The sequence below is a fragment of the Hyla sarda genome, chromosome 3, assembly GCF_029499605.1.
Source record: "Hyla sarda isolate aHylSar1 chromosome 3, aHylSar1.hap1, whole genome shotgun sequence".
Taxonomy (NCBI): domain Eukaryota; kingdom Metazoa; phylum Chordata; class Amphibia; order Anura; family Hylidae; genus Hyla; species Hyla sarda.
Window position 1 is genome coordinate 362,235,319 of NC_079191.1, and position 14,263 is coordinate 362,249,581.

The 14,263-nt window shown below is 44.4% G+C and overlaps 1 protein-coding gene across 4 annotated transcripts in view; it reads right to left on the reverse strand.

Annotated features, from left to right (window-relative positions):
• The window catches only part of PAPOLG (poly(A) polymerase gamma), a 36,742-nt gene that overhangs the window by 5,217 nt on the left and 17,262 nt on the right, over nt 1-14,263 (reverse strand). Inside the window, exons 8-18 of one of the 4 annotated variants that reach the window (XR_008891543.1) lie at nt 13,714-13,803; nt 13,239-13,377; nt 13,068-13,140; nt 12,569-12,689; nt 12,251-12,335; nt 11,979-12,032; nt 7,242-7,361; nt 6,915-7,024; nt 1,360-1,481; nt 1,109-1,284; nt 320-386 (exon numbers count right to left, since the gene is read on the reverse strand). Coding sequence is in view for 3 of the 4 variants with exons in the window: in XM_056567665.1 (XP_056423640.1) it covers nt 320-435; nt 1,109-1,284; nt 1,360-1,481; nt 6,915-7,024; nt 7,242-7,361; nt 11,979-12,032; nt 12,251-12,335; nt 12,569-12,689; nt 13,068-13,140; nt 13,239-13,377; nt 13,714-13,803 (1,206 nt within the window). In the remaining variant the exon portion in view is untranslated. Of the gene's footprint in view, nt 1-319; nt 436-1,108; nt 1,285-1,359; nt 1,482-6,914; nt 7,025-7,241; nt 7,362-11,978; nt 12,033-12,246; nt 12,336-12,568; nt 12,690-13,067; nt 13,141-13,234; nt 13,378-13,713; nt 13,804-14,263 lie in introns of those variants that run through there. The other 3 variants (XM_056567665.1, XM_056567667.1, XM_056567668.1) reach the window with 3 other exon arrangements.

The window sequence follows — 14,263 nt, forward strand, 5'->3', positions numbered from 1 at the left end:
AATGCAAGCCCATGGGAGGGGGCGTGACCACTATCACGCCCCCCCCCCCATAGGCTTGCACTGAGGGGCGGAGCGTGACGTCACACGGGGGCAGAGGCATGAAGTCACACGCCGCGGGCCTTGTGGTCGTCCGTAATCAGACCCGGAGCGAACACGCTCCGGGGACTGATCACAAACGGGGTGCCGCGTGCAAGGTCCCGGGGGTCCCCAGCGGCAGGACTTCCACGATCAGGCATCTTATCCCCTATCCTTTGGATAGGGGATAAGATGTCTAAGCACTGGAGAACCCCCTTAAAGACCAAAATGTTTAAATACTTACTTGATGAAATAACAGGTATGGCCTGTCCCCAAGCAGCATTTGAAGGCACAACTGCATTCACTTGTTTCTGCATAGAAGGGAACAGATTTGCTGAAGTGTCCTCAGTTACAGGCTTCCTAAAATACGTGAAGACTTGAATTATTTTAAAAAAATTACCAAATTTAAAGAGGGAAAAATCCACACTTAGATATTACAAATTGTGCTGCAATACTATTTTTATGTCTCATACACACTGACATATTGGCCCTGATTTCAATAATACATTAAGAATTTTAGGCACCATGGGGGAGATTTCTTAAAACCTGTGCAGAGAAAGTGGTGCAGTTGCCCATAGCAACCAGATAGCTTCTTTCATTTTTTAAGAGGCCTGTGAAAAATGAAAGGACTCTGATTGGTTGCTATGGGCAACTGCACCACTCTTCCTCTACACAGGTTTTGTTAAATCTCCCCACGAGATTTCACAATGCAGAACGTTCCTTATGTTTTACTAGACATACAGATGTGCATCTTCCACACGTCTAGAAATGTATTTAAAAACAAATCCACTTAGCTAAAAGGTTGCAGAAGGAAGTACAGAATTTGCTATGTGACACTACTGAAAATAGTCAGTGATTATATAGCTAGAGAAAAGCTGTCTTAATTTTCTTAACTGCAGCGGGTGATTTTTTATTTACCTGTCCCATTCATCTGAATCAAGCATAAAAGAAAAATGCAATCTAACCCACTGATGAAAGGAAGAGATTTGACAGACACATGCAGGACATTATATGGGGAAGATGTTCATCTCACCTGAGTGCCTCTGGCAGTGTAGGACTGTTAGATCTAGACATTTTGTGGCAAGATGTTGGAGACTCACATGGCGTCCCTGTGTCTGTGTCTCTAGAACTATCCAGACAGTTACCATCCAAAGAGGAGCGTTTAGATAAAATACCTGAAGATGACCTGGTGATTTCTGGGACACTCTGCTGCAAAAGGTTAAGAAAACGGATAATTAAAAATTCAATGGGCATCAACTGAAGCAAGTAGGTCATGAGTTTTACCTTCTTCCTTTTCTGTAGAGCTTCTGGAGGAAGATACTGATGGAGTTGTTTCCTCCTCACATGAGTAGCTTCAATCTTCATTCCCTTTTTCAGCATATTAATATTGTTAGCCTGTCTGTAAACTGGAAAGTAGAAAGACAAAATAGTAAACCTGGGATATAAAAAGTAGGAACAAAGCTAAGACACAATCCTACGCCATTCACCAAAACATCCTGATATGGCAAATTTTATTGGAAGCCTAATGAATGCATCTGAGATAAGGCTGCTTAATTGTGTATTAACACAGCAGTATCACAGAAGCACCAAGTTATGAAAAAGGGCCAAACTCAAAATCATCAAGACATCTAGTTGCCATCACAGTTGTGCATTTAATTTAAATTTAATAAAATCTGTGATTGCTTATGGCCTTAGCAATCATGCCCAGATTTCATGGATCAATGTAATGCAATAGCATTACATTGATCTATGTAAGCCATCTAAATGGATTATGATTGGGCCAAAGGAAAAAAAAAAATAGTAAATAAAAATAAAAGGTTTAAAATCTAAAAAAAAAAAAAAAATCCCTCCCCTAATAGAAATTAGAGTCACCCCTTTTCTAATAAAAATGTACAAAAAACAAGAACATTTAGTAGCGCTGCATGCCTAATTGTCCAAAACTACTTAAATTATGTTTTTGATCCTGCACGGTGAATAGTGAAAAATAAAAGAAAATACCAAAATTGCTCATCTTTTGTTACATTACATCCTTAAAAAAGGTTAAAAAACAAACAAAAAAACAGTGATCAAATAGCCAGAACTACAAAAAAGTGGTACCGTTAAACTACCACTCATGGCGCAAACAAACAACCCTAACAGCTCCATAGGTGGAAAAAATTGGGGTGAGAACATGGTAATGAATGTTTTTTCCTCATGTTCTCAATTTTTATTTATCCATAAGTGAAACAAATTATTCAAGTTCAGATTTAACATTTTGAACTTAAAAAAAAAAAAAAAAAAAAAAAAAAAAAAAAAAATGCTTTAAAAAATTGTGCAATTCCATATTTTTTCACATTTTGACTTACATAATTTCTCGCAAGTACAATTGAAAGTGTATTTTTATGCTTACCGTAAAGTCTCTCTCTCGGAGGATCCATTAGGGGATATATGGGTATATGCTGCTGCAACTAGGAGGCTGACACTAGGCAACAAGAGAAAGTCTGCCCCTCCTGGCAGGATATACCCAGCCTACCAATGGATCCTCAGACAGCGATTTTACGGTAAGCATGAAAAATCTACTTCTCGGTCAGCTTCATTGGGGGGGGGGGGGGGGGGGAAGAGAGAACGTGGGATGTACCAAAGCAGTCCCCGGGGTGGGAAAGAACCCAAGCACCTCAGGTGGAAGGCTGGACCACAGCCGCCTGCAACACTTTGCAAACCAAGCCAGCACCAGCGGACGCAAAAGTGTGCACCTGGTAAAATTTTTTAGAAGAAGTGTGCAAGGACGACCAGGTGGCCGCCTTACAGACTTGTAAGGCCGAGGTCCTATTGTGAAGAGCCCAGGAGGCCCAGACTGATCGAGTGGAATGAGCTGAGACCAGTAGGCTTCAGAGAAGGCAGAACGGATCCACCAGGAAACAGATGCCTTAGAAGCAGAAAGTCCCATACGACAACCCTCCAGAAGCACAGAGAAAGTCACACTGACGAAAGGATTAAGTGACCGAAAGGTAGGTCCGAACAGCCCGAACCACGTCAAGACAGTGAAGTGAACGCTCCCTGGGTTGGGAAGGAGCAGGGCAGAAGGACAATATCCTCATTTAGGTGAAAAGAGGAGACCACCTTAGGCAAAAAGGTGGGGGGGGGGGGGGGGGGATCGGTCGGAAATTGACTTTGCCCTGGTGCAGGACCAAATAGGGGGAAACTGTAGGAGAGAGTCGCTAGCTCTGAAACCCTCCGGATAAAAATGAACGCAATAAGAAAGACCACCTTCCAGGAAAGGATGCGAATACGAACGTCCCGGAGAGGTTCAAAGGGAGCACCTTGTATAAAATAAAAATAAAAAAGGCACTGAGCACCAGATTCAGATCCCACAGGGGAGTAGGGATCTGTACAGCGGAGCCGCATGGGCTACGCCTTGCAGAAAACTGCGAATGTGAGGATCGGAAGCCAGGGGGCACTGAAAGAATGGAGAGCCGACACCTGACCCTTAAGGGAACTGATAGCTAAGTGTTGCTCTAGTCCAGAATGTAAAAAGGAAAGAAGGCGCGGGAGGGAGAAAAGAGAATGATTGAGATTCACACTAGCGAAAGTAAGACCGCCAAGTATGGTGATAAGTCTTTGCAGAGGAGGGCTTACGAGCCTTGATCATTGTGCAGATCACTTGGAGAGAGAACCCTCTGGCCCTCAGAACCCCGGTTTCAACCACCACGCTGTCAAATGCAGCGACAGTAAATCAGGGTGGCAAAGGGGTACCCTGAGAGAGCAGGCTGGAATGTACTGGGAGACAGTGGCACTTCAGCCACTATGCGAACAACATCTGTTTACCATGCTCGTCTGGGCCAATCTGGAGCCACGAGAATGGCGGAGACGCCCTCTGCTTAGAGCTTCCTCAGGACCCTAGGAAGGAGGGGGAAGAGGAGGAAAGACATGGGAGGACAAAGTGCGACCAAGGAATCCCTAAGGAGTCAGCCAGAGGATCGCGGGACTTTGCAACAAACTTTCTGGTTGTGGCGAGACGTGGTGGTGTCTACGTCTGGACTCCCCATGATTTCCGCAAACGCCTCCAGATGAAGAGACCACTCGCCGGGGTCGGCAGAGGAGCGGCTGAGGAAGTCCGCCTCCCAGTGGTCCACTCCCAGAATGTGAATCGACTAGATGGAGGGAACTCCGTTTTGCCCAACGCAGGATCCTGGAGACCTCGGACATTGCAGTGGAGCTGCGAGTGCCGCCCTGTGATTGACATACGCCACAGCCGTGGAGTTGTCTGACTGGACGTTAACAGGACAATGTCTGAAGAGTGAGGAGGAGACTCTCCTGATTCTGGTCCCTGGTTGGAGCGTCGATCAGGAAATCATCCAGGTAAGGGATCACAAACACACCCCGGGTTCGAAGGATGGCGATAATCACCGGCAGGACCTTTGTGAAGACCCTTGGGGTTGTGGCTAGGCTAAAGGAAAGGGCCACAAACTGAAAATGGCCCTCCAGAACGGCGAAGCAGAGATACCACCGATGAGTCGGAAAAATTGGGATGTGAAGATATGCGTCCCGGATATCCACCGATGAAAGAAATTCTCCTTGATCCATGGAAGCCACCACAGAACGTAGAGACTCCATATGGAAATGACGCAGTCGTAGGTGGTGGTTGAGGACCTTCAGATCCAGGATAGGGCAGACTGAGCCCCCTTTTTTGGGGGACAATGAAAAGATTTGAGTAGAAGCCTGAAAAACGCTCCCTGGGAGGAACTGGGAAAATTACTCCCTGAGCGAGAAGGGTCTGAAGTGCAACCCGAAAAGCTGCCACCAAGGAAGGAGAACGAGAAGGTAAGGAAGAAAATCGGTCCCTTTGAAAAGAAGCAAACTTTATCCAATAGCTGTCGGAAATTACATCTCAGACCCAAGAGTCCTGCTCCTGAGCCAGCCAAACGTCCCGGAACAGGGACAAATGACCTCCCAACGGAGAGGAATTCTTGGGTGGGGGCGTCCCTTCAGACGGAGGGAGGCTTGAGGGTGCCCGACTTGGCTGCAAAGCAGCCTGAACGGTTATCAGACTACCAGGAAGGACTTCCTTGAAGGAAGGGACCTTCCTATCCCATGAGGGCGCTGGTCTGGCTGCCTGACCTGAGCCAAAAGACTGAAAAGGAAGTTGACTTCCGGTGGGAATCTGTATGGCATGACTTGTTCTGCATTAGCTCTTACCTACAGTAGCCTCCGAGATAATTTCGTCCAGGCGTTTCCCGTAGAGCTGGGTCCCGGAGAGAGGAAGTTCCGTGAGAGACCTCTTAGAAGCTGCATCAGCATCCCAAGCCTTCAGTCACATGGAGCGACAAATCACCACCAGGTTACCTATGGCAAAAACCGAACAGCGAATGTACTGCAAGGAAGCAGAGCACAAAGAGTCTTCAGCATTGGAGAGTTGGAGTGCAAGATCCGCCTAATCTTCTGAAGGGGCCCCAGACAAAATGCCCTGGCAGAGCTGGGAAGCCCAAATCAAAAGCTTTGGACAGCTTTTTTTAATAGAAGTGATTTACAAATATGTTTAACTTTCTGGCACCAGTTCATTAAGAAAAAAATAATTTCCACGGGAGTACCCCTTTAAAAAGGAGGCTGCATCCGCAAATGGTAGAGTAGTCGATTTTGACAGACTGGAAACCGGAGGATCCACAGAAGGAGGTGTTGACCATTTAGCAACAAGGTCCTCGGCAAAGGGAAACTGTGCCTGAACCATAGTCCTTTGGAAGAGTTTGCCGAGATGCTTCCATGCCGCTTCCAGCAAGGAGTCAAATTCAGCATATGAGAGCGGCGGGAGTGATGGAAGGAAACTTCTGGAGCTGCGTCCGAAGTTCCGGAGTCCTCTAGGTGAAAGGTGTCTAATTGCTGAAACCAAAGTGTCCAACATGTCAGAAACACTGGATCAGAGGCAGAACCTGACGCCTCATCTTCCAACTCCCCAGGAGGAGAGCGGGTGAAGGCAGCCTTAGATGAAGGCAAGGCGGACCTGGCACGTAGACCTGGAGACCTAGGACAGCAACCAGGAGAACACCACCGAGAGCAACGGCGCCGCTGGGGAGGAGGTGCAGGACCCGTGAGGAGAACACCTGTCCCTAGCTCGGGATTCCGGAGAGGAACCAGAGGATAACATCGTAGGGAGTTTGTGGGGATGCCCAAAAGGAGGGTCAGGGGAGAGGGAGCGAGCCTCTCTGGAGAGCGGACGCAAGGAAGATTGTTCCAAGTTTGGAAATTAACTAGGAAAGGGAGGAAACCCATTCCGGGGTGGGAGCCAGAGCCGCACGTTCTGGCGGAAGAACCAGGTGCAGGCGGAATGGGTGGATTCAACAAAACCACCAGGCATTTTAGTTTTTGCAGCCCACACAAGTGTAATAAGTGACCAGGGCCGCAGTGACCAGTCTGGAGGGAGGGTCAGGTCTGGGTATGGACATAGGTGCAAGCAAAAAAAAAAAAAAAGGAGCAGTCTCACCGGGTTTCTGTGTCCCACAGATGGAGAGAACAGTGAGCGCTATTGCTCCTGGACCCCCACCTAAAAACAGGAAATAAAAAGGAGAACTGAGTAGCTCAGAGTCTGTAGGCGGGGTATATCCTGCCATGAGGGGCCGACACTGTCTCTGTGTCCCCCAATGGAGCTGGCAGAGAAATAAGCTCTAAAACAAATTTAGTTATGGGTCTTAGAAGGTAAGGAGGAACAACAAAATATGAGCCAGAAAAAAAATAATAAAATAAAAAAATTTTGGGTCATGAAGAGGTTAAGTAATCTTTGGAAGACCAACACCCTGCATAAATAGAACTTTGTTAGCAGCTTGCAATGGCTCCAATTCTTTTGTATACAGTAGAAAAGTACAACTCACCTGTGTCTGTGAAAGACTGTATATCAAGTGTTAAATCAATGTTGACACTTTCAGCATTCTCCACTTTCTTAAAAATGATCCCAAGAAACCACATTGACATATACTCATTACTGAAAGAGAAAGAAAAAAAGAACATCAGAAGTTTACCATCTGACTTTCTAGCCCTCACAACCCACTAAAAAGACTTTTGCCGTGTTTTAATAGCAAGCAAAACCCAAAATAAAAAGCGGCTGTATAGAACAGGTAGAGCACAACCTACCGAAATATGAAGCAATGGTCTCCAGATCACTAAAGCTGAATAAAATTTTACCACATAGTAACACTTACTCTTTACAATGATCGCGCCCTCCATGAAAAGACTGAGGATTTACATGTGCAAGTGTAATGAACTCATTCCTCTCCAAGTTTCCAACAAGAACACGGATTTTTGATTCAACTAAACCAACCCTACAAAAAAAGGAGACAAAAAAATATTCCTCAGTGTAAGGATGTCATGTGCGCATCATTTTAAAATGCTGAAAATGAAGCACTTCTAAGAATGGTGCTAGAGGGTGCCACCTATCAGAGAGCAGATCTCCAATACACAATATCAAGATGAGTAAAAAGACAAACACCTCAATCTGAATAAATAAGTTCAGCCTGCAAATCCTTTTCACAGGGAAACTGTATTCTCATTTTTTTTTTTAGATTAGTAGATTCCTTTATCCAAAGTGCCACTGTCTAATTGGGTCTAAAGCAGGGGTTCGGCAATTTGCTGACAAATTCCAGCCATGCGTTGGCCAGCATTTGTCATCACAGAGCGAGGATTGGATGCCGCAGTCGGCACGGCAGCTCACTATACTGTACCGCGGCCACCTTACGCGAGATGCAGTGGCTGCCGGGCCTGACACGTGACTACCCTGATGTTGTGGAGGTGCCGGCACAGTGCAGAAGGAAGTCACCCATCCGTGCGACCCTCTGACTCCCGCTGAATGTGATAGCTTAACATGCTTACCAGGCCTGTCTAAGTGTAACACCGCAGTATGGGAGGGTGTTATTGTATGTATCTCATATTGGCCCAGGGGGATCGTAGGGGGGAAATAATGGCACAAGGGGATTAAGCATTGCATTAGAAAGGTAAGTACACACCATTATAAAATTAACTCCTTAACGACACAGGACGTATATTTACATCCTGCGCCAGCTCTCGCGATATAAAGCAGGGTCAAATCCCGTGTCGGGTTGGTCCCGGACATCACTGATCAGGGTAATGGCCATTATTAACACAGTTAACTCAGTGGTGCTGTTCAGGAGCGCAGCGGTGAATTCACAGCAATCACAGCTTGCAGGATGCAAGACGGGAGGATCCCTACATGCCTCCTGCGCGTCCGAACATGACAGACTAGCGGTGATAACACTGATCAATGCCATGCTATTGCATGGCAGTGATCAGTGTAGGAAATCAGTGTGTGCAATGTTATAGTCCCCTATGGGGGCTATAACTTTGCAAAAAGAAAAGTTAAAAATAAATAAAAATTTATTAAATGTGATTTAACCCCTTCTCTAAAATCTGAATCACCCCCTTTTCCCTAAATAAAAACCTATGTAAATAAAAATATAAACATGTGGTATTGCCGCATTAGTTAATGTCCGAACTATAAAAATATATTGTTAATTAAACTGCGGTCAATGGCGTACACGTAAAAAAATTCCAAAGTCTGAAATAGCGTATTTTTGATTATTTATACCATAAAAATACATACATTTAATAAAAGGCGGTCAAAAAGTCTGACCAAAACATAAAAAATAAAATGGTACCACTAAAAACTTCAGATCACAGTGCAAAAAATGAACTCTCCTACATCCCCATATGTGGGGGAAGTTATAGGGGTCAGAAGGACATTTTTAAACTTGTTAATTTTCGTGCATGTAGTTATGATTTTTTCCAGAAGTAATACAAAACTGAAACCTATATAAGTAATCAATTTAATTGTATGGGCCTACAGAAGATAAGATGTAATTTTTACCGAAAAATGCACAGCGTAGTAGAATTGGTGGCAAAAAATAAATAAATAAGCCATCATTTGGATTTTTACGTGGAAAATTAAAAGGCTTATGATTTTTAAAAGGAGGAAAATAGATTTTTGTGTACTCGCCGTTAAATCTTTCTTGTAGCCTTCATTTGTGGACACCTTACTGATGGGTATATGCTCTTGCCACTAGGAGGCGCTGAAACTAGAAAAACTAATAAAAAAAAGTCTGCTCCTCCCTGGCAGGATATACCCCCCCACCTGCAGTGAGGTAATCAGTTTTGTCACAAAGCAGGAGGAGAAGCCAACAAAGAAATAATGTCCGAAGGACCCTAGAAAGGAATTCCGGATAAACAACTCAAGAACCGGAGAACTAGTCCGGAAAAAAAGATGGCGAAATGGTGGATGTGGTGTCCCCAAATGAAGGCTACAAGAAAGATTTTACGGCGAGCACACAAAAATCTCCTTTTCTCGGTCGGGACACCTTACTGATGGGACGTACCAAAGCAGTTCCCTAGGGTGGGAAAAACTGAAAGAACCAGTCCCGAGACTGAACTCCCATGTCTTAAAGGCCTGCTGACAAGCCCCCAGGTCAGAGACACACTAGGCCCAGAAATTAAGCTCCTGGAAGATCTGCTGTCCAAGGAGATTGACTAGGACGACAAAGGAAGGGCCGTCATCTGTATAGACCCAAGACACCAGGGTCATAGAGAGACAAGAAACCACAGGGGGAGAGGAGAAAAAAAAAAAAAATTGAACGCTGCTATGGAGAGGCCTGGTGCACGAGAGCAAAGACCTGCACAGTCGTAGACCCAAAAACCCCTGTCCCAGGGCTACGGGAAACCTGGCTATGTCTGCGGCAGCCCAGAGGTCAGAGACCAATGGCGGTGGAAACAGTAAAAAGTCTGACTGAACAAGGACACCCCCAGGCGTTTGGCGAAAGGGAACAGTCAGATAGGCGATAATTGTGCCCCTTTGGCATAGGTGGGAGGTTGGGGAGGTAGAGAAACCACACCCCCTGGGAGACAGAGGAACCGTGGAATGCATCCCTGACGTCCCGTATAGTGTCCATGGGACACGCTGGGTCAGTTCTACGTATACCGTGCACAGCAGTGGGCTACCGGAACTCCAACATCAGTCGTGCGACGTGTGACAGGCGGCAGAAGAAAACATGCAGACAACTGACTTACTGGCATGAATCCACAGTGGACAGCGAGTCACTCCATCGGGCACCCCGCACAGCGGTGAGGCACAGGATCCCCAGCTGCAGATACAACAGCCGTGAGAAAGGAAGTAACAGGCAGTCTAGTAAACCAAGCAGACCGCTGTCTGGCTTACTGGTATAGATCCATAGTGGACAGCGAGTCATACCGTTTGGCACCTCGCACAGTAGTGAGATACCGTAAGACCAGTCACAGATACACCATCCATGAGATGTGTAACAGGTGGTGTAAGAAACCATGCAGATCACGGTCTGGCTTACTGGTATGGGTCCATAGTAGTTAATGAGTAATTCCGGTGGACACCTCGCACCATCAGTGGGGTACCGGAGAGCCAGCCGCGGTGTGGCAGTTGTGAAAGACAGGTTAGACTACAGTCTGGCATAATGATATCAGGTCCAATCCATGCCCCGCAGGAATATTCCTATGGAGACCTGCGCTGGATGTGGGGATCCGAAGCACTAGCCGCAGATATGGTAGCCAGTTGAGAAGGGAATCACATAGCATGACATGCCAAGAACACCCCAAGGATGAGTGGTCGGCAGACCTGACAGATGAGGAATCTCAAAGGAAAAGGAAACCTGAGCATCTGCCAGAAACACAAAAGAGCTTGCACATGACATGAGGGAACAGACTGCTAGAATATATCCCCCGGTATGTTCCAAGGGAACATGAAACCCTGGCAATAACCCGCTGGGGCGATCTTCATTTGCGTTGATATATATCCTGTGACAGTGAGCACCAATGCAGATATTAAACAGTGCAATACAAGTACTGGCTATAAGAGGGTGCCCATCCCCACCAAATGGGCTGAGTGACCAAGGATTACACCAATTTTTTTTTTTACTTGTGTTAAAAAATATACAATATACCATAGTGTGGCTGGAAGGGAGCATGGGGCGCATTGAGCCCTGCAAAGTGCTGCCCCCAGAACCTATGTCTCTGCAGGCAGAAGCCCCTAGAGCAGCGACGGCTCATAGCAGCATGCTATAGAAGCACCTGCCAAGTCGCCGCACAGCTCTGAGGTAGGGGAAATACCGGGTCGGATAACGAACTCCTGCCGGGCTACAGCCTCAGGAGCAAGAAGAACTTCCTAATGGAGCGCCCACAGCAGGGGAAGAGGGCGGACCTAGAGGTGCAGTGAGAGGTGCATCCCTCACTGGACCCTGCCCCAACAGCGCGCGAGCCAGAGAGGGGGAGCTGCCTCGCCTTCCAGTTCGCACAGAGAGTGAGGGGAATAAGGGCGGAGCTATGTGCCTCCATGATCCCCCGAAATCCCATCGGCTGAAACGCACCCCCGCCGAGGTGACTGCTGCAGCCAGAGGGACATGGAGAAAAGTGAAAGTTGAACGCACATGGCCGGAGAAAAAGTTCCTGGTAACCCTATGGGTGAACAGATAGCGCCATGCTCCTGAACCCCCACCTGAAAAGGAAACAAAACAAAAAAAAAAAAAAAAAAAAAAATTATTAAGAACCTAACTAAACAGCCCTTACTGGAAAGTCATAAAAAAAAATAAAAAAAAAAACACAAGGTCTGGGGAGCTCCCAAACCTGTGTCTTGCCTCCTTGCTGACACTAGCTAAAACTGATTACCTCACTGCAGGTGGGCAGGTATATCTTGTAAGCAGCATATACCCATCAGTAAGGTGTCCCCCAATGAAGAGCGGCCAAGAAAACGAAAATGCAAAAACTTAAGCACACACACACCTTTGATTCCAGGGTCCTCACTGCTGCTTAGGAGTATTTTGTGATCGGTAGCCCCGATGTGACTCTTAGCTTAAAACAAATCATTTTGAAGTTTTTGTATCTAAGAAAAAGACTGTATATGTACTTACCATTCCAGATGGTGTTCTTCTGTGAATGCACTGGCAGTCAGAACAATATAATGTCTAAAATAAAAAGGTGGAGAGAAAATACAAGAATGAAACAGTGTATTTTCTACATTTTACCAGAAGTTTTATTATTTTAATGACTTTATACTACTTTCCAAATGAAATAAGCTTGCTGACCTAAATATTTCTGCCAATATTTTGTATGTCAAGTTTTCTTTATTTTTTGATTCAAAAACATGAACCGGTTTCATTTAGGAGGTTAAGAACAGACTTACTTGTACTTTTGAAAAAAGTTTGGTGGTTCAAACAATTTAGACCAGTCCACTTTGCCTAGAAGAATTTCATCTGTGATCGCAAGACCTTGAAGGAAAACAAGTCATGTTTACAACAGAAAAAAATATCAAGATACATTCAGCATATGCATTTTAACACCCCTGCTTTTCCTCAAAGTCTTATAAAGTAGGAGGTTAAAAAAATAATAATAAGTAACGCATTTCCAGGTATAATACATTTTATCTCTATCTCTCAATTTGTGAAAGTAGAAAGTTTGTAGCTGATGCCATTGCCAACATAGCAAAAAACTTTGTCCATACCTTGTCTAAATTCTTCTACCATAATGGTGCGGGTTGAGGTTGAAGCATTGTATGTAGAGTTCTGCTGAGGATATGCTGGAGTAATAATAGGCATGAGGTGATATCGATCAGCTGGGTTTACCTGAGGAAATAGGAAGGCAGGGATAAATTAAACTTAAGATTTTAAAAGAAACATGTAGAAAGCTATGTACAGATTTATAATAAAAAATAAATAAAAGGCTACGAGACTTTATAAATCTGTTTCTGCTCAGCGGTGCTCTATGAAAGGCCGAGTATGTATTGTACAAAGCTACAGCACTCTTCATTTTGCACCTAGACCTACACTGATTAATTTCCCTTTAAGAACAAAAAAATATAAAAAAAATTATAAATATGGAAAGTCTATTCAATAAGGTTAAAGTATAAAAAACGTTTTTGGAGTAGAGAAGACAAGTAGGTTCCAAACTCTTAGAAACTACCCAGCTATACAGTTGGTCCTAAATTTTATAATTTTACTTACTCTGGGGTCCCATACTGGTAGATTTAAGTTGCTCTCTTCTGGTTGTTTTAGTAACACTGGGTTAGGCCATTCCCTGTGGAGAGAGGAGAAGTTTACCCTCAAATATAATAAAAGCACACTATATGATGATTGATAAGCTTATACAATAATTAAGCAGAAGGTTGCACTCACCATTTTGAAAAGACAAGGAAAAACTTATGCACAAGAGTAGCCGCTACTGCATTTGGGTACAACTGACAAGTCCTTGCTACCAACATGGCCCATGAAACACCGCCGAGAAAGCCCAACATGTTTGAATAAATACCACGTCCTTAAGACAAAATAATGTACAAAATTATGATTATAGAAGTCAAAAATTGCAAATTGATACTGTAACTAGACAGAGCCAATTATCTGTTGCATTACAGTGACACCTACAGGCCACAGAAAATGAAAAGATAAAGAAATTACTTAGTGAGCAGCTTGAAAAATTCCACTACAAATGTGAAGGAATAAAACACCAGAGTTTCCAAAATCGAAATTTAATTGCTGGCAACCAATTCCTAGCAGGTATTACAGACAAGGAAAATAAATAAATAAAAATACACACGACACACTACATTTATAAATCCTATGTGGCTTGGTACTAATGACGACTGATACTTACTCTTTGCCCACAACTTTACGGCTCTCAAGGTTAACCTGAAATTTTCTTTATTTGGTACTAAATGCAAAATTTCATCAGTAACTCTGCAACCTGTAAAGAGACCACAAGCAATTTTTACTTTTTTATTTTTATATTTTTTTTAAACATACCAGTACCGGTGGGTTGTCTGACATGTAAAAAGTGACACTAAGATTCAGGACAAAATCTGTTAACTGTTTTGCCTATACCCATGCTTAAGTACCCATGAGCAGGCGACAGCTTTCTGCTAATTTTTTCTAGGAAATCCCTCACCAGGTTCAGATGAACCACTGATTTACTGGGACAATGTTACAATTGTACAACCTTAGACCCTTTACATATGTTCAGTGTCTGGTGTCATTTCTCTCTGTAGAGAAAGCACCAGAGGGGAAGTGATAGAACTGAGCCCATTAATTTGAATGTTCCCCTGTCTGGCATGTACAAAAATACATACCAGTTTCCAAACAACTGATGACAACCAATGCACTTTTGCTAACAGTTTGAGAGTTTAGGCTGAGCTGAACGCCTGACA